This window comes from Chrysemys picta, chromosome 5, assembly GCF_011386835.1.
Source record: "Chrysemys picta bellii isolate R12L10 chromosome 5, ASM1138683v2, whole genome shotgun sequence".
NCBI classification, from domain to species: Eukaryota; Metazoa; Chordata; order Testudines; family Emydidae; genus Chrysemys; species Chrysemys picta.
The window spans coordinates 93,360,154-93,379,365 of record NC_088795.1 but is presented as its reverse complement, the minus strand read 5'-3'; the positions used below and the strand labels follow the sequence as shown (position 1 = coordinate 93,379,365).

Below are 19,212 nucleotides of genomic sequence, written 5' to 3'. Positions count from 1 at the left end.
GGAAGCCAAAGCCCTCCTGGCGACACCATCTTCGCAGCCAGGCATTCACCTCTATGATGCATCTGTCTCTGCCCGGGCCCCTACCTTTGACAGGAAAAATTGAAGAGAATACCACCTGCGCTCCAAACTCCTTCACCCGTACTCCCATTGTCGAGGATTATCCAGCCCTCTGACTACTACCCCATGCTACTCATCCATGTGGGCACAAATGATACTGCGCGGTGTGCGTACACACCTGAGCCATTCTTTTTAGGTAACAAATCTGAGGAACTGTCCCAGATTGAGGTACCCATAGAGAAGGTTTTGGAACAAATTGATAAATTAAACAGTAGTAAGTCACCAAGACTCCATGGTATTCACCCAAGATTTCTGAAGGAACACAAATATGGAATTGCAGAACTACTAACTGTGGTTTGTAACATATCACTTAAATCACCCTCTGTGCCAAATGACTGACAGCAGTGGCGGATTTAGAGTTAGTGGGGCCCTGTGCTCAGCTTCATTTTTGGGGCCCCTCCTTGGGACCCAGCCAAGAAAAAGAACATTCTCTCTTATCTCTCCCACGCACCCGTTTTTCATTCTTTTTTCTTCATCCTCCTCCTATAAGTAATAGCAAGTAAATGAAAATTAAGTGAGGTACCTTGATTGTTTTTGTAGTCTAACTTATTTTTCCACAGACCACCTGAAAATCACTGAGGGTCTTGGCGGACCACATAATGATCTTTCCAAATATTGTTGTACCATTAGTTAACTATTGTAAAGCGCTTTGGAAAAGAGTGCTTTATAAAAAAAAAAACATAAAAAAGCATTGGGGTGGGGTGTCTGGCCAGGACTTATGGTGCAGGAGGGGGCTCAGGGCTGGGGGTGCAGGGTCTGGGAGGAAGTTAGGGTGCAGGAGCAGGCTGGGGATTGGGGTGCAGGGTCTGGCCAGGAGTTAGGGTGCAGGAGGCGGCTCAGGGCTGGGACAGGGGGTTGGGGTGTGGAGCGTTTACCTGGGGCAGCTCCTGTTTGGTGCGAGAGGTGCAGGTGGGGATGTGGGAGGGTGTGCAGGTGTCAGGGTGGGCAGGGGGCTGGAGGTGGGGGCAGGTGGTGTGGGGGGCAGGTGGTGTGGGGGGTTGCAGGAGTCAGGGAGGTCAGGGAGTGTGTGAGGAGGGTGCAGGAGTCAGGGAGGGCAGGGGGCTGGGGATGCAGGGGCTGGGAGGGCGTTAGGATGCAGGAGCAGGCTGGGGGTTGGGGTGCAGGGTCTGGCCAGAGTTAGGATGCAGGAGGGGGCTCAGGGCTGGGACAGGTGGTTGGGGTGTGGAGCGCTTATCTGGGGCAGCTCCCATTTGGTGCAAGGGGTGCAGGTGGGAATCTGGGGGGGACAGGAGATCCCATTTGGTACTCGGAGGGGATGGATGTGCAGGAGTCAGGGAGGGAAGGGGGGGTAGGAGTCAGGGCAGGGGGCTGGAGGTGTTGGCTGGGGTCGGGGGGATGCTCCCAGCCCCCTGCCCCACCCCAGCCCCCTGCCCTGAGCGGCTCATGGCAGGGAGCCCTGAGCGGCTCATGCCCTGAGCGGCTCATGGCAGGGAGCTGGGGGGGTATGTGTAGGCGGAGTTCGGGGGCCCCGCCTTTGCTCCGCCCTGCCCCGATTCCATGCCTTTCCCCAAGGCCCCACCCCCGCCTCTTCTCCGCCTCCCGCCCCGACTGCGCTGTGGCTCCGCTCCTTCCCCTCCTTCCTGGAGCAACCTGAGCCCCAGCAAACAGCTGTTCGGCGGCGGGGGAGGGGTGGGAATGCAGCATGCTCGGGGGAGGAGGCGGGGAAGAGGTGCGGGAGGAGGGAGCTTGACTGCCGGTAGGTGCGGAGCCTGCAGCAGGAGCCCCAGTAGCTCGCAGGACTAAGCTTCTGCCGCCGCAGCTGCCCGGCCTAGGGCCCCCTGTCGTTGGAGGGTCCCGTGCCAGGGCACCCTGTGTTTCACTGTAAATCCACCTCTGACTGGCAGATAGCTAATGTCATACCAATTTTTTTAAAAGGCTCCAGAGACAATCCTGGGCAATTACAGGACAGTAAGCCTCACTTCAGTACCAGGAAAATTGGTTGAAACTATAGTAAAGAACAAAATTATCAGACACGTAGATGAACATGATTTGTTGGGGAAGAGTCAATATTGCTTTTTTAAAGGGAAATCACACCTCATCAATCTACTAAAATTTGGGTCAACAAACATGTGGACAAGGCTGATCGAGTGAATGTAGTGTATTTGGACTTTCAGAAAGCCTTCAACAAGATCCCTCACCAAAGGCTCTTCAGAAAATTAAGGAGTCATGGGATGAAACGAGGGAAGGTCCTCTCGTGGATCAGTAACTGGTTAAAAGTTAGGAAACAAAGGGTAGGAATAAAGTCAGTTTTCACAGTGGAAAGAGGTAAAGAGTGGGGGTCCTCCAAGGATCTGTACTGGGAGATGTGCTGTTCATCATATTCATAAAAGATCTGGAAAAAGGAGTAAACAGTGAGGTGGCAAAGTTTGCAGACAATACTAAATTATTCAAGATAGTTAGGGTCTAAAGCAGACTGCAGAGAGTTACAAAGGGATCTCACAAAATTGGGTGACTTGGCAACAAAATGGCAGATGAAATTCAGTGTTGATAAATGTAAAGTAATACACATTGAAAAATATAATACCAACTATACATACAAAATGAAGGGTCTAAACTAGCTGTTACCACTCAAGAAAGAGCTTGGAATCATCATAGTTCTCTGAAAACATCTGCTTAGTGTGCAATGCCAGTCAAAAAAGCTAACAGGATGTTAAGAACTATTAGGAAAGGAATAAATAATAAGATAGAATATATCTTAATGCCACTATATAAAGCCATTGTACACTCACCACCTTGTGCATTTGTGAATTGGAAAAGGTACAGAGAAGGGCAACAAAAATGATTAGAGATATGGAACACCTTCCATACAAGAAGAAATGAAAAAGACTGGGACTGTTCAGCTTGGAAAAGAGACAACTGAGGGGAAATAAGATAGAAGTCTATAAAATCATGAATGCTGTGGAGAAAATGAATAAGGAAGTGTTATTTATCCCTTTACATAAAACAAGAACCAGGGATCACCCAATTAAATTAATAGGCCGCAGGTCCAAAATAAAATAATAAGGAAATACTTTTTCACACAATGCACAGTCAACCTGTGGAACTTGTTGCCAGGGGATGTTGTGAACTCCAAAAGTATAACTGAGTTCACAAAATAATTAGATAAGTTCATGGAGGATAGGGTTAGAAATAGGATAAGGGTTAATTAGTTAAATTGTAGAGTACTTTGAACATGTAAAGTATATAAAAGTAATAATTATTAATGTGAGTGACAAAGTCCTTACTAATTGAGGCTTTGAGCAACAACTAAGACTGCCTCTCTGGCTTCTTACAGATGTGCGATACTTCCTTAGGGCAATGATTGATTCTTTGCTTCCCTGCCTATTGTAGTAGTTATAATATAGATTCATAGATTTGAAGGCCAGAGGGGACACTTTGATCATTTAGCCTACCCTCCTTTATAACATAGACCATTGAACTTCCCCCAAAATAATTCCTAGAGCATATCTTTTAGAAAAAAACATTATTGATTTTAAAATATCCTGTGATAGAGAATCCATCATGATCTTTGGTAAATTGTTCCAATGGTTAATTACCCTTGCTGTTAAAAATGTACACCTTATTTCCAGTCTGAATTTTGTCTAGCTTTAACTTTCAGTCATTGGATCATGCTATACCTTATTTTCTTTTGTAGACTGAAGAGCTTTTTTTATGTACAAAGCAATGTGTTATTTCCACTTTAGGGATGGACTCATCACTCAACTGCTTTCCCGTTAACTCATTAAATATTAGTAATAATAATTGTTAGTATTATTAGGACACAATTGTGCTAGGCCAGGGGTCGGCAACCTCTGGCACGCGGCTCGCCAGGGTAAGCACCCTGGCAGGCTGGGCCGGTTTGTTTACCTGCCATGTCCGCAGGTTCGGCCGATTGCGGCTCCCACTGGCCACCGTTCACTGCTCCGGGCCAATGGGGGCGGCGGGAAGAACTTTTTGTTCTGTTTATACGGGCCGAGGGATGTGCTGGCCGCGGCTTCCCGCCGCCCCCATTGGCCCGGAGCGGCAAACCGCGGCCAGTGGGAGCCGCGATTGGCCGAACCTGCAGACGTGGCAGGTAAACAAACTGGCCCAGTCCGCCAGGGTGCTTACCCTGGCGAGCCGCATGCCAGAGGTTGCCGACCCCTGTGCCCTAGCATTGTATAAACAGAACAAAAAGTTGGTCCCTACCTGTGATAGGGTAGTCTGCCCCCTTAAGACTATCTGGGACTTAGAGGTCAGCCCCACCCCTGTAATGTAGAGTGACCCTTTAAGATTTGGGAAGTCTGACATATACAAGGACCTAGGAGATGTTGGTAGGGAGGAAACAGTCCCAGAAATAAGTAATGTTTGGAAAGAAATCCTGTTACTGTTTCTTAAAGGGACCAGGAGCCTTGCAAGGCTGCCCTCTCTCCCACCCAGTTGGGATGAGCTTTACGAAGTGGTCCAGGCATCATATAGCTGCTTCTTCCTTCATAGCAGAAGGCTTGCCTGGTGGATTCTCTGAGTTTGTGGATTAACTGGGGGAAAAGGATCAGCTGAAGGAGAACCTGGTTAAGGCCCTACAAATGGCCAAAATTACAACCCAGGTGCCAGGAGCAGAGCTTCACGTCTGTGAAGAATTATTCTACTGAACTAATTTTTTTTTTAACAAAGAACATCATATTAGAGAGATGTTGAGTCTGAAAGTCTATCTTGTATCTTATGGAATTTCCACATTTTCCTGTCCATTTGTCAGTACGTACTAGCTGATCTTGCTACTATTTTCATTAATAGTTTGCAAATTCTGACACAGATAAACTATTTCAGCACACTGAGCCAAAAGTGATTTATTTAGAAAATTATTGTCTGATAAAAGAATGCTTTAAATGGTACTTGCAAAGACTAAAGGATAATCAGCATACCCCAAAATTAAGGCTGGGTAGCTAGCACAAGTCCTAGAGGGCAGGGTGGTCGGGGAGACTAGTGAAAGGAGGCTTATATGGTAGGGGTGAACTGGTTGTCCTTAACTGTTTGCTTCAAGACATTCTAACACTTGGGTTTTAAGTGCAGAATTCAGGTAAAGTAAGTGTAATAATTTGGTGGTTTGGTGGAGTCCAATGAAACACTTCAATTGTTAACTATTGGTTAGTCATGTTTTTAGTTTATGAAATTTCCAGGTTTTTTTTAATGTGTACCAAAGATTTAAACAGGGTTGGCATATAAGACCCACAGGAGGGGTGCCCTGCTCCAAAATATCTTATGAGGCCTATAGTATGTTTCCCTCTTGCAGACTTTAGGAAGTCCATAGGAGGTTGGGATGGGGGAAACATCTCGGTGAGATTGTGACATTCCCCTGGTGTTATCTGGATGGATGATCTGCTAGGTCATTCCAATCCTTGACTCTGGGAGCCAGCCTTACCCTGCTCTGCTGTGAGAACCCCCACTCCTGGGCTGTTCACGCACAGCCTCTGGCATGTAAGCTGCTTGGATTGTGCAACCGAATGACACTAGCCAATATCTCCGGTCCCAGACACAACCCTAGGAACCTCCGTCTTGCAGTGTCCAGTTATGCCTGCTGGACGCCGCAAGCTTATATAAGTTTGTCAATTTAACAAAGAAATTGATATACACCAGACTTGTTACCCTAAGGGGAGTCTCTGACACGCTTCAAACCAAATGCACTGCTTCAGATAGAATAAACAAATAAATTTATTAACTACAAAGATAGATTTTAAGTGATTATAGTTCAAAGCACAACAAGTCAGATTTGGTCAAATTAAATAAAAGCAAAACACATTCTAAGCTGATCTTAACACATTCCGTGTCCTTACAAACTTAGATGCTTCTCACCACAGGCTGGCTGGTTGCCCTTCAGCCAGGCTCTCCCCTTTGATCAGCGCTTCAATCGCTTGGTGGTGATGTCTGTTGATGGAGGTGGAAGAGAGAGGAAGAGCAAACGTCTCTCCCTTTTATTATGTTCTTTCTTTCCTCTTGGCTTTGCCCCCCCCCTTCAGAGTCAGGTGAGCATTACCTCATCGTAGTGCCAAACTGACCAAATGAAGGGGGGTGACTCCCTCAAGAGTCCAACAGATCCTTTGTTGCTGCCTAGGCTAGTGTCCTTTGTTCCTGTGAGGCTGGGCTGGGTTTGTCCCATACATGCTGTAAAAAATGAAAGGTGGGGAGAGTAGCTCCCTTTCATGAACACCCAGCCAGCCAGTTAGCTATAAAGTTCCTCTTGGGGGCTGTTCTCTGCTTGCTTTACCTGTAAAGTGTTAACAAAGATCCCCAGGTAAAGGAAAAGGAGTGGGCACCTGACCAAAAGAGCCAATGGGAGGCTAGACTCTTTAAAATGGGGGGAAAAAACTCCCCTTTGTCTGTTGTTTTCCGGAGGAGAAACGGAGCAGCAATGCTATAAGCAGGAATGCTGTGTAAGGCTTGAACCAGGTATGATAATTCATCTTCCATACCTAGAAGAAATTATTGGATAGGAAATCTTTAAATAGATGCAATCAGGTTTATTTCGGCTTGTGGATCTCCTTTGTGCAAACCCCAGATGCTTCTGTTTGCTTGTAACCTTTAAGCTGAACCCCCAAGAAAGCTATTTTGGGTGCTTAATTTTTTGGAATTGCTCTTTTAAAATCTAGTAAAAGCCTAGGTTCCAGATGTATTTTCTTCTTTTTTGTTTTTAATAAAATTTACCTTTTTTAAGAACAGGATTGGATTTTTGGTGTCCTAAAAGGTTTGTGCATACGCTATTCGATTAGCTGGTGGCAACAGCTAATTTCCTTTGTTTTCTTTCTCAGCTCTTCTCCGGAGGCGGGGGTGGGGGTGTGAAAGGGCTTGAGGGTACCCCACAGGGAGGAATTCCCAAGTGTTCCTTCCTGGGTCCAAGGGGCTTTTTTGCATTTGGGTGGTGGCAGCATTTACCAAGCCAAGGTCAGAAAAAAGCTGTAACCTTGGGAGTTTAATACAAGCCAGGAGTGGCAAGTATTAGTTTTTAGAATCCTTGCAGGCCTCCACCTTCTGCACTCAAAGTGACAGAGCAGGGATTCAGCCCTGACACATGCCCTGATGAGGTGTGAACTACCCTGCTGCTCTTGGAGATTTTTTGCCTGGGTTTGTTTTAAGCCATGAGGACAAATTTTCAGCCTCATAACTATATACATGAAATCACAACCTGTAACATTATTATAACAACAATGCTCAGTGCATCATGAGCCTTCCGAAGACACCCGACATGACAAACTTTGCATTGGATACCACACAATCATATTACATCCATGTCAAAATTTTTATCCCCAAAACTTAACATTAATACCAAAATTTTTATCTCAGATGTGTGTTTACAAGTATCTTTATGATACCACACCCTCAGATATTCGAGTCTGAGGTTAGTTTGTTCATTACCCATGGTGTTCTTTGACTCTCTCCCATGTAATCAGTCACTGGCGTTTCTTTCCCTCCAGTGTTCCCCTCTGTGTGGGCTCTTAATTTAATCATGTTTATGGAATTTTGGTGCCTCAGGGTCTGGCAAGATAGGTGTTCAGGGGGATCCTGCACATTGGCTGGCCCTTTGGGGAACGGTCTCCCAACCCCAGGACTGTACATATGCAGAAAATCCAGCTCCCCTTTTGAGGTTACCCTGTGTTTCCCCCTCCCAGCACTGAGTCCTTCCCTGCCTCCTAGAAGGCTGTGATCTGTGCTCTCTGGGCTAGGTGTGTTTACCCTTTGATCAGATTCACCTTTTCCCAGCAGCTTTTCTGCAACTGCTTCCTGTCTCTCACTAGCCTGGGGGAAAAAAACCCTTCTCTGTTAGTTGGGTCATATGTGTTCTCACAAACTACCACCTGGCAATTTCCTGGTCTCAACTCCTCTGCTGTCATAGGCACTGGAGTTGCATCTTGATGTAAAGAGACACAGTTACTTTCCAAAAACTTATCTGAAATAGCATCCTGAAAAACTGGGACCTGGTTTAGGGTACCCTCTGCCACCCCTTTCTCTGTCCCTGAGAAGTCAGCTGTGTGGCTGCTCCCCTCCAGGAGGTCAGTTACATGGCTCCTTCCCAAACCTGAGTCACAGGGTGAGTGCCTGGGTGCACAGATGCTGACCCAGCCATCCTCCTAGTGTCCTGGGCATCCTGCCCCAAGTGACTAGTGAGGAGACATTCCTGTACCCCCACTATTCCTTCCCCAGTTTCTTCCTCTGGGCCCCCTCCTAAGACACATTTCTCTGTGCTCCCTAGGAAGAGTTCTATCCCTTGTTCATCTACAAAACTCTGCCAGCTAACAACTGGGACAGTTTACTTAATCACTGAAAACACCCTGCGGGCAAGTTGCGTTCTGCTGGAAAGGAGCTAGTCTCAGCCCCTCCCATACTTGGAAGCACACTGCTTCCCTGTGTTACAGAGTCACAGGAATCCTCACCCAGTGGTTTCTGAGATCCCTTGCCCCTTCTCTGGGCTCTCCTCTGGGACACATTTCTCTATCCTCCCTAGAGCTGTTTGTCTCTGGTTCAGCTGCAACCTGCTGGCAGTTAACCACCTGGACAGTTCTCTCCCTGGCAGGCATTACATCCCCATCCCTTCCTGATGTGATGTTGCCTCCAGCTGCAGTGCAGGAGTTGGTCTCAACCACCCTCCCACCTGGAAACATGGGGCTTCCCCCTGCTGCACAAGAAGACTCTCTCTCATTCTCTCAGCAGTTCCTGAGACCTTACCCTTTCCCTCTCCCTCAGGGGTCCCAGCATAAAACTTCCTCCTGATGCAGGCAAATACTTTAATTTGAGCTACATGGAAAAAATCATTACCAAGAAGCAGGTTGGCTAGGGGGTGTTCTATTACCTGCACAGTCAAAACACTTTCCAAACCACATGGAGGAGGGATAGCTCAGCGGTTTGAGCATTGGCCTACTAAACCCAGGCTTGTGAGTTCAATCCTTGAGAGGGCCTCTTAGGGGTCTGGGGACAAAAACAGTACTTGGCCCTGCTAGTGAAGGCAGGGGGCTGGACTTGATGACCTTTCAAGGTCCCTTCCAGTTCTAGGAGATAGAATATCTCTATTTATTTATTTATGGATTTTAGCTAAGGGACCAGGAATCTGCTTTCACCCACCCCCACAATCTCTGTTAATATGTGCTGGGTGATGGGGGACTGACAGGGCCAGGATTAATTAATGGGGTCTGGGAGGCAGAACACTGATGTTAAGATACTACAAAATGCAAAATTAATTGCTATGGGGCTGGAGGGCACAATTAATTAACTGGAGGTTTGGAAGAAACTGGAGCCTTTTGCAACACTAGGTCATAATCTGTGCAAATTTGTGTAACTCTATGCAAATTAACAATCTATTTCTTTGTCACAAGATGTTGACACTTATGGATTCTTGGCCCTAGATGCTCCCTTCCCTATTCCATCCTCCCTGCTCATTTCAGGAGTCCCCAGTACTCCAAAAATCTCTCTCTTCTACTGATTTCCCTGCATACCTTTCCACCCACCTGATGTAATCAAATGTACCCTTCCACCACCATCCATCTCATTTTAGGGACCCTACCACACTAACATTTCCAAACTCCATTTCCCCCACTATTTATTTAATGGACCTCCATTCTACTGAGTTCAGAGCTCCCTGATGCCTGGCATTTCCTTCCTCCAGGCAGAGGCCTCTGTGTGGTCACCAGACAGCAGCGGCATAAAAGTTTCCTCACCTAAATTTGAGGGCTAAGAAACAATTATTTGCCCCCTCCAGCAACGGTGTGAGGGAGTGGTGCATTCCAGGTGAGTGGCAACAGCTCAGCAGCATATGGTGAATTAAAGCAGTAGCATTGTCTTCAATGTGGAAGCTATTACAGCAACCACCACACTAGCAGATAAAACCATAAAGTGTTCTTTTGTAAGTTATTCCTGTTCATTGATAAACTGCTTTCATTTAGAATAGTTAGTTCTCTGAGGTTCCTGTTTTTACTGTTAGCAGGATGCAAACCTAGCATGCCCATCATAATCCTCCTGCTCCAACACAGCCCCTAACTTCCAAATCCTCACTCACTTCCATACTCAAACTATCCCAGTGGTGCTGCTCTGAGTCCCTGCCTGGGCTCCTGTGTGTAACTAACCTCTAACAAAACTTGAGCATAATTTAGTGGCATCCTTTCTTTTTAGCCAGCTCTTGCAAATAATATTTTACTTAATAGATGTTTATTGGTAACCTGTCTCATGGCTGGAGTTTTTAAAGCTAAATACCATACACAGGACATGTAACTATATTTAAAATATTTGGCATATGGCTCATACAGTAACACCTGACAGATAGTGAGTTGGTTACAATACCAAAAATATATTACCATTTTTAAAAATAAATGGTGTAAGAATTACCTCTTGAGAATTCACCATTTCTGTAACTATGAATACCCCTGAATTTATTAGAGAATGCAATTTTCCTGTAAGCAAGCAGGCAGATAAAGCACAGGAAGGAAACCCATTGTGCATTGAAAGGAACGGCTGGGACCTTGAATGCCAATTTTAGTAATTCCCCTCGTTAATACTCCATTCATAGAAATGACTAATTCCCACCTTGGAGGTCTAGCAATTCTATTTGTCTGCAGATATACCACAACCCATATAAGTTTGGAAGTTTTTCTTTGCAGCCAGAGCACCACAACAGGCTTTCTTTTTAGGCTTTTTTTTCTGTAGAAACTGACAAGTCCATGAGAAAACCACTGGTACAGTGTACAAGCCACTACTGTCACAGGCAAGCACCAGCTCAATCTTGTATGCAGATGTTCCACAGCACAATTGGTTAAGTAAGATGTAGCACGGCATGTTATGCGAGGGTACATCACATGTACAAGCCTGCATCATTCTTCTCTTAATTGTTTCATGAGTGATGCAAATCCAGCTCAAGTATCAGAGTGGTAGCCATGTTAGTCTGTACCCACAAAAACAATTAGGCGTCCAGTGGCACCTTAAAGGCCAACAGATGTATTTGGGCATAAGCTTTTGTGTTAAAAAAAACCACTTTTTCAGATGCTTATGCCCAAATAAATCTGTTAGGCTTTAAGGTGCCACCAGACTCCTCATTGTTTTTGTTAATCCAGCTCAGCACCAACTTCAAACTTGCATCTCAGCTTTCCGTTAGAGATGGGGGAACCTGTGACCCGCTCAACCACCCTTTTCTCCGACGAGGAGGCTGGCTGGCTGGCATTCCCTGCATGGAGCTCCGAGTCTGCCCGCTGGGAGATGCAGGGGAATCCCACCCCCCCACTGACAGCGGCTTCCCAGGAGGAGGCACCGAACCCCTACGTCCACTCATCATTCAGCCGCTGGCTCACGAGGCAAGAGCACGACTCGCCTGGTTCTCGCGTACACACGCAGCAGCTGCGGAGGATCGGGGAGACGGGGTCCGCACATTCTAGCGGCTAGCCTTTGCACCCGAGCCCCCAGCTGCGGAGCGAAGGGGCGGGGCGAGGAGAGGAGAGCGGAACAAGACTATCAGGCGCATGCGCACTAAGCGAGTTCGCGGAGGTAGTTAGGAAAGGCGCTTTCCTGCTGCTCCTCTCAGTTCGTAGCTGTATCCGGGTCATTCCGGTGAAACTCCCCCCTTGTCCCGTTCCCGCGGGGTCATTGTGTCGCTGCGGGTTTCCGGTCCTCTCCCCCCTCCCAGGGAGGTTTGTGTGTCGGTGCGGTTGGCATTGCTGTTGAGCCGTTTTTTCATTTCTTCTAGTCCCCTCCCCGTGCTTGCCTGCATGGATCCTCCCGGGCGGGTAGTGCGGCGCCCCCAAGGAGGGGAGGACGGCGGCCCGGGTCAGGTACGGAGGAGCTGCCCCTGACTTGGGGCTGAGCAGCTGCGGGGAGCCCGTTGCCCAGGCGCTCCCGGGGTGCCGGTAGGGCTGGGGCCGGGCAGGCGCGAGGGGAGCTGTTGTGGAGCCCGGGAGGCCTCTGCGAGCGCTGCAGTGTGATGTGGGGTCCCAGGCCCCCGCGTATTTGTAGGCACGAGAGGTCCTGGGGCTCGACTGCGCCTGGGATCACTCAAGGCCTGCCCCTTCGCCGCCCGCCCCCGGGGCAGCTGTTGTGTGTGAGACCCTGGCCGCCCCAGCCGGGCTCTGCTTGCAGTTCGTGTAGAGGGGAAATAGCCTGACCCCTTGGCCGGTGTCAGCGCTGGTAACCTCTGACGTGGTGGCAGCCGCAGTTTGGGGCGACGGAGATTGTTGTAGCAAAACATCTCTGCCATGTTTGCGGAGTTGGCGTCTCTAGCTGGGATTGTTTAAATAAGGAAGATTTAATAAAATATCTGAGAGTGCAAGTGAGGTGTCATTGAAACACACATAGCAAGACCGCTTTTTGTTCACTCAAGGGTACATTAAACACCTCCTTAGAATTACTTGCAATGGAGATTTGCTGTCTATATATTTCCTCTGCCCCCACATGCTATTGGTACCCAGGTTTCTCTTTTAGAGGCATAAGTAATAAACTAGCCTAGCCTAAAATACAAACTGATGTTGAATAAATTGAATATGCTATGGGCTAACTCTTTATGTAGCATTTCCATATGTTATGGATAAGGCTATGATTATGTCATGGAGGTCACAAAATCCGAGACTTCCTTTGACCTCCATGACATTTTCTGCCTGGGGCTGGTGCTCCCCAGCCTCCCCCCTCCCCCCCAAAGCTGCCCAGCCACAGCAGGGAGTGGGGGGACCCTGAAGCTGCCCAGCCATGGTGGGCACTGGGGGGACCCTGCAGCTCCCAGTCGTGGCGGGGGACCACACCTGGGCTCCCAGCCACCCTGATAGGGGGGATGACAAGTGGACCCTACAGCAGCCCAGCCCCTGTGGGCAGAGGGACCCCAGAGCTCCCACTCCTCACAGCGGCAGGGGATCCGGGAGCCCTAGCAAGAATGGGTGCTGAACCCACCCCACCATTTTGTCAGGGATATTTTTAGTGAAAGTCAGGGACAGGTCACAGGCTTCAATGAATTTTTGTTTATTGCCCATGACCCAGTCATGACTTTACTAAAAATATCTGAGCAAAAACTTAGCCTTAATTATGGATGTTCCTTTGTAATTTGAAGTTTTGCTCTCCCACTGCTGTGAGATCCAGTTAATGAGAGAAATGTATTGTGAATTGGTAATGTAGAATAACTTCTCTCTAAAAATGTTATCTTTTAGTCATAGTATTAGGTGCTCACCACAGCCTAACATCACTTAGCTCTCACAATAGCTCTCACAATAGTGGTGATGATCAGGCACTCCAAGTTCAGGGGGTGAGTAGTGGAGGGGTTGGCCAGCCTTCACCTTATAACATCTTATAGATAATTGAAATGTTGTACGTGGTTAAGACTTTTCTACTGTGTTAAGTTATAGTGACTAACACCAATATGATCCTAGTGCTCTGTGAATAGTTAGAATCTGTTGACCTTCAAGGCCGACTGCAAGATCTGTCTTTTACCCAGGCTTTTGTGGTGGGAGGAATACAATAAGGGCAGGTATTTAAGTGTGTGGCAGGGTTTTTGGTTATTTTCTCATGTCTGGATAAGCTGCTGTGTATTTGTTTTTCAATGTTATTGTATCTTTAAAATTATTCCTAAAGCAGCAAGAGGCCTGGATTATAAATCTAACTAAATTAAATAGCTAATAATGGTTGCCCAATGAATAAAGGCCCCAATTTATTAAATTACAGCTATTTCATGTAAAAGTGTAGAGATTAGGAAAAGCATTTTTAAAAAGCTTCATTCTGTTAATATTTTCATATAAATATCTTTTAATGTTCAATTTTCATACTGAAAGAATCCTATAGGTCTGGGTTACGTACCAACAGAGGATGAAAGAAGAATTTTCAGGGAATGCAACGAAGAGAGCTTCTGGTATAGATGTGAGTCAAGTTTGCTGATAAACCACCTTTGTCTCCATTTTAATCTCCTCTTTCTTCCTCCTTTGTAGTATTGTTTTTGCCATTATCAAAGCTATTTAAGAATGAGAGCCAAAACCTGCGAATCCTTACTCATGAGTAAGGACTATTTGTATGAGAAGCTTCACTGAAATCAAATTATACACTAAGATAAGTAATATTATGAAAGGAAAATGCTTGTCACATCATCTCCCTGAATACTTGATCCATTAGCATTTACAGTAACTGTTTTAAAGATCCAGTTATAGGGACTGTTTTGCTTCCCATAGTTACACAGGGTTATAAAGCACCTTCCCACCACCTACCGTTACTGACTTACTGTGAGGAAGTCTCTGTGCTTGTTGGGGGTCAGCTCCCTGACTCCTCCACCACTGGGCAACACATGCACTCCCTCCTCAGTCTACACAGACTCTACTGTCCCTCTTCAGGTTTGCGATAGACACACTCCAACCTATTAGCATTTCACTGGAGTGCTCAGCTCCTGTTGCACAGTATTGACAGATCCCAAAGGAACAGTACACCTCAGGTTACCAGTTATATCTTAGGTCATAGCTCCACTTTACACACAATATTTAAAAATGTTTTTAGTGAAAACAAGTATGTTTATTTAACAAGAATAGAGATTTGAGAAGTAGCAAGGAAAAGTATTGGAAACAATGGTTACATGTAAAATAAAATCATAACACACATTCTAGAGCCTAGACTTAACTAGATATTTTCCTGTCTAATGAAGTTTGGCTCATCCAAAGTCTTTGCAGCATTTTCTAGTGAGGCTGACTGTGACTCTCCTTTCATAAGACAGAATATGATGATTGTTCATCTCCTCCATGAAGGATCCTGGATATATATCAGTTCTCCTGTTGTACCCCTAGAATCCATTTTTTAATTTTTTTAGCAGGATATTCCCCTGTCGTTTGTTTTTTTTCTGCAGTTTTCCTCTCTTTTGATTTCCCAGTCTCTTGATTAGTATCAGGCTCAATAATGCAAATAGGTCTCCATTGTGATGCATACAATGAACGATCCGTAAGTGGCCAGACATAGAGAGATAAGCATCTGCTATCCTCTCCCTGAAAAGAACCTCTCTGTGGCACATTGCATCCTTGTGACCTGCCTTTAACTTCAAGGTTTTAAGAAGATAATTTTTGGTATAGATAGTTCTTTAATATTATCCATCATTTGCAGTCTTGTTTTAGCTGTGTTGGTCCCAGGATATTAGAGAGACAAGGTGGGTGAGGTAATATCTTTTATTAGACCAACTTCTGTTGGTGAAAGAGAAGAGTTTCAAGCTACACAGAGCTGAAGAAGATCTCTGTGAACCTTGTAAGTTTGTCTCTAAATATTATCCATACACCTGTTTCTCAGTGATGATGATGATCTGTAAGCTACTGGCTCTTGGTAGAGACCTTACGTGCCACACTTCGGTGAATTATTATGCATATCCTTGACCTTAGAGATCCCTGTAAATGCCTATGCCCCCCACCCTTTGTCAGTTCACATCAAGAGGTCCCTGGGTCACAGCCTTATCCTGCAAACCTTTATACAAGTTGGCCGTTAAAATTAGTCTGACTATTCATGTGAGTAAGGGTTTGTAGGATTTGGATGGCTTTTTAAACCATGTAAATGCTAGTGAAATATGCAAAAGACTGAGATAAGACAGTTCTATATTTTTGAACTTCTGCAGCAGCTTCATGCAATTTTTTTAATTGAGGTTTTTATTGAATTAAATATGAAAATGAAAAATTCAGTACAGTAGCTCCTGTTATATATTTTGATATTAAATTCAGTTTATTTTACACTCTCCTCATATTTTGAGTTCTGAGTTGTGCAGAATTATCTTTCATAGGTCATTAAGGTAAACGGGAGTTCACACTTCTTAGAACCATTGTTTTCAGTCTCTCTGCAACTTCAGTAAGAGAACAAACATCAATAAACATCAGTTTACACTCAGTTGGCCTCTCAGGATATGTCTACACAGCAACTAGACATGTACCAGGCTGGCCTCTGCCAGCCAACTCCGACTTATGGGGCTGTTGCATTGCAGTGTAGACTTCTGAGCTTGGGATGGAGCCCAGGCTCTGGGACCCTCCCACCCCACAGTGTCCTAGAGTCCGGGGTTCTCCTCTGCATCCCGAGCCCCACCAGCCTGAGTTAGCTGGCATGGGCCAATCATGGATATCTAGTTGCTATGTAGACATACCATCAGAGGAAAACTCTGCAGCCATGAGCACTAGAAATATTTTATTTAATGAAGGCTGAGACTCTGGAGTGAGACTCTGGAGCATGACTCTGCAGCAAACTGAATTCTGCAAATCATAGAATTCGGGGCCTGTGATCATGCATTGTCTTAACAGAATGCTGCTTGCCCAATATACAGTGTGATTTATTTCAATTATCAAAACAGTGTTTTTTTACAAAATGCTGAAGAATTCTTGACCAAAATGGATTGTATTATTACTTTACATTTCCCCACCCCCCCAATCCAAAAGGCCAGCACCACTTCTTCATTTACTTATGGCCTGGAGATTATGAAATTATCTTTTTGGATATGAGTCTTCTGTCTGTCATCTGTGCCTTTGTCATCTAGAGCAGTGGTCTCCAAACTTTTTTGATTGCGCACCCCTATCAGTAAAAAAATTTTGAGCACGCACCCCTTGCCACGCTGGCTCTACCATTTTTGCCGAAGCAAAAAAAAAAAAGCCACTCGGACTCCCGCCCGAACTGCCGAAGCGCAAAAAAAAAAAAGCTCCTCCTGCTGCGCACCCCCAAGGATCCTCTTACGCACCCCACTTTGGAGACCACTGATCTAGAGAGTAGATTGCTGCACTATGATTTTTATGAGGCTGCATCTTAATTCTTTGTGGAAACTGAAGCTATGTAGAATTTAGAAGTCTGTTTGTTCAACAGTATATTTTTATGTGAACCAAAATAGTGCACTGGGACCTGTGATTTGAATTAGCTGTCTGTCTGTTTTGGGGTAGATTCCTGTCTCTCTGAAAAACCTCCTTTCCCCTCAGTTTTGGGACTCTCTCCCAGCATGTTTTGAAATAGCCGGAATCTTGAATTTCCAGTCATGCAGCAAGAACCCTCTTTGGTCCCTAGCTTTTGGGAAGGGGAGGTAATGATGAGGGTTGTAAGTGATGGGAGGAACGTGGGTTCAGTTAATGGTCATTTGACCATTAAATGACTAAAACAATGGTCGTCTTCTTCTTTTTTTTTTTTTAACTAGGACATTGCTGCTAATTGGGGTGATGGTTGGAGTTTTAAAAAGAGCAGTGGAGTAGTTACTATCTTATTTTTATATATACATTGAAAAAAGTGAAATTGTTGAAACTAGAAATTAGTTTCTACAATACTTCCACTCAGTTACTCAATTTTAGGAGGATACCTTCTACCAGATTTTTCAAGTGTAAGTGTAGTGTTATCTTATTCATAGAGTTTAAGGCCAGAAGGGACCATTAGATCATCTGGTCTGACCGCCTTTATATTACAGGCTATTAAACTTCAGCCAGTACCCGTGTATTGAGCCAATAACTTATGATTGTGTTTAGCTAACACATCTTCCAGAAAGGAATGCGTCTTGATTTGAAGACATCAGGAGAGAGAGAATCTGCCACTTTGAAAAGACTGCAAATTATAATTCTTCTTTTTTTCTCCATATTAATAAACTACTTTTCCCTCCCACAGCTGTGCCTTTTTCTGCAGTAAGCATGATTCTCACTCCGGGCTTAATTAAGAAAGGTAAACTTTAAAACATCTTTTGGTTTAACTTCATATTGCTCAGATAAGTTTTACTTGTACTCTCAACAAGGTTGCCATGCATAAATTTGATTTTAAATCAGAATATGTAAGTAGATTAGAAATATGTGTAGGAAATACTGTGAAAACTTGATGAGTGGAGAAATGCAAGCTTTTGTACTTGTGGGGAAGAAAAAATATATTCAGAAAAAGAAATATTCAGTGGTAGGGAGAAACCTCCAAAGCAGTAACTCCGAAAGAAATCTAGGGATGATCATAGATTTTGGAATTGGATTGAAATGGAAAATACTTAAATATTAAAATATCTTTATATAAATGAGGGTTTCCCCTCATCTAGAACATTGTATTCATTTGTGGTCATGCCAAAGGCTACGATTTAGTCACAGACATTTTTACTAAAAGTCATGGACAGATAATGGGCAATAAACAAAAATTCACAGCCCGTGACCTGTCCATGACTTATATTAAAAATGCCTGTGATTTAATCTTGGGGGTGAGGCACTGTGGGGGCCACTTCTGTGTGGGGCGCCGGGGACTGTGGTTGCTCTGGCCGGCTGGGAACTGCTGTCTGGGGCCATAAACCATGGCTGCTCCGGCCAACTGGGAACCGCTGCCCAGGGTCATGGACTGCGGCTGCTCTGGCTGTCCCGAAACTGCTGCTGGGGGCTGTCAGAGCAGCAGCTGGTGTGGCTGTCCCCGGGGCTGCTCCAACAGTGGGTGGTGTGGCTGTCCCAGGAGCCACCTGAGCAGCTGGCCCTGGGGTCAGCCACGCTGGCCCCTGCAGAAGTCACGGAAGTTGCGGAAAGTCATGGAATCTGTGACTTCTGCGACCTTTTGACAGACATGGAGCTCTAGTCATGCCATATCAACAAAAGATATTGTGTAACTAGAAGAGATTCAGATATGGGCTATGAGAATGCAAAAAAAGCATAGAAAAAACTTGTTTATGGAAACTGAAAAGACTGGGATTGTTTATCTCAGAGAAGAAGCAAATAAGAGGGGACATAAGTCTACAAAATTAATTAATGTTATAAATGAGGTAGAGTGGGAACGTCTTTTCTCCATGTCTCAGTACAAAAACAAGGGAACCATCAATGAAATGGTGCCACATTCCAAACTCATACTTGGAAATACATATTCATACGATGTGTAACTAAACTGGATGCCATAGGATGTTGCTGAGACCAAGACCTTAGCAAGATCCAAAAGATATTTGACATTTTTATGGATTTCAAGAATATTTAGACATAAAACATTAAGTACAGTAACTCTAGGGTTACCATATTTCAGCAAGCAAAAAAGAGGATGGGAGGAGCCCCACCCCCTTCCTGCCCAACCCCGCCCCCGTCCTGCCCTAGCCCCACCCCTGCCCCTTCCACTCCCTCCCACATCCCGCCCCCCTCAGAACCCCTAACCCTCCCCCTGCTCCTTGTCCCCTAACTGCCCCCTCCTGGGACCCTCCCC

At 45.4% G+C, this 19,212-nt stretch overlaps 1 protein-coding gene across 1 annotated transcript in view; it reads left to right on the top strand.

Annotated features, from left to right (window-relative positions):
* The first annotated feature begins 11,594 nt into the window (after nt 1-11,594).
* The window catches only part of OCIAD1 (OCIA domain containing 1), a 38,508-nt gene continuing 30,890 nt past the window's right edge, over nt 11,595-19,212 (top strand). The window contains exons 1-3 of the mRNA XM_005299073.4: nt 11,595-11,894; nt 13,872-13,956; nt 17,677-17,730. Coding sequence (XP_005299130.1) covers nt 11,832-11,894; nt 13,872-13,956; nt 17,677-17,730 — 202 coding nt within the window. The 5' untranslated portion in view covers nt 11,595-11,831. The remainder of the gene's footprint in view (nt 11,895-13,871; nt 13,957-17,676; nt 17,731-19,212) is intronic.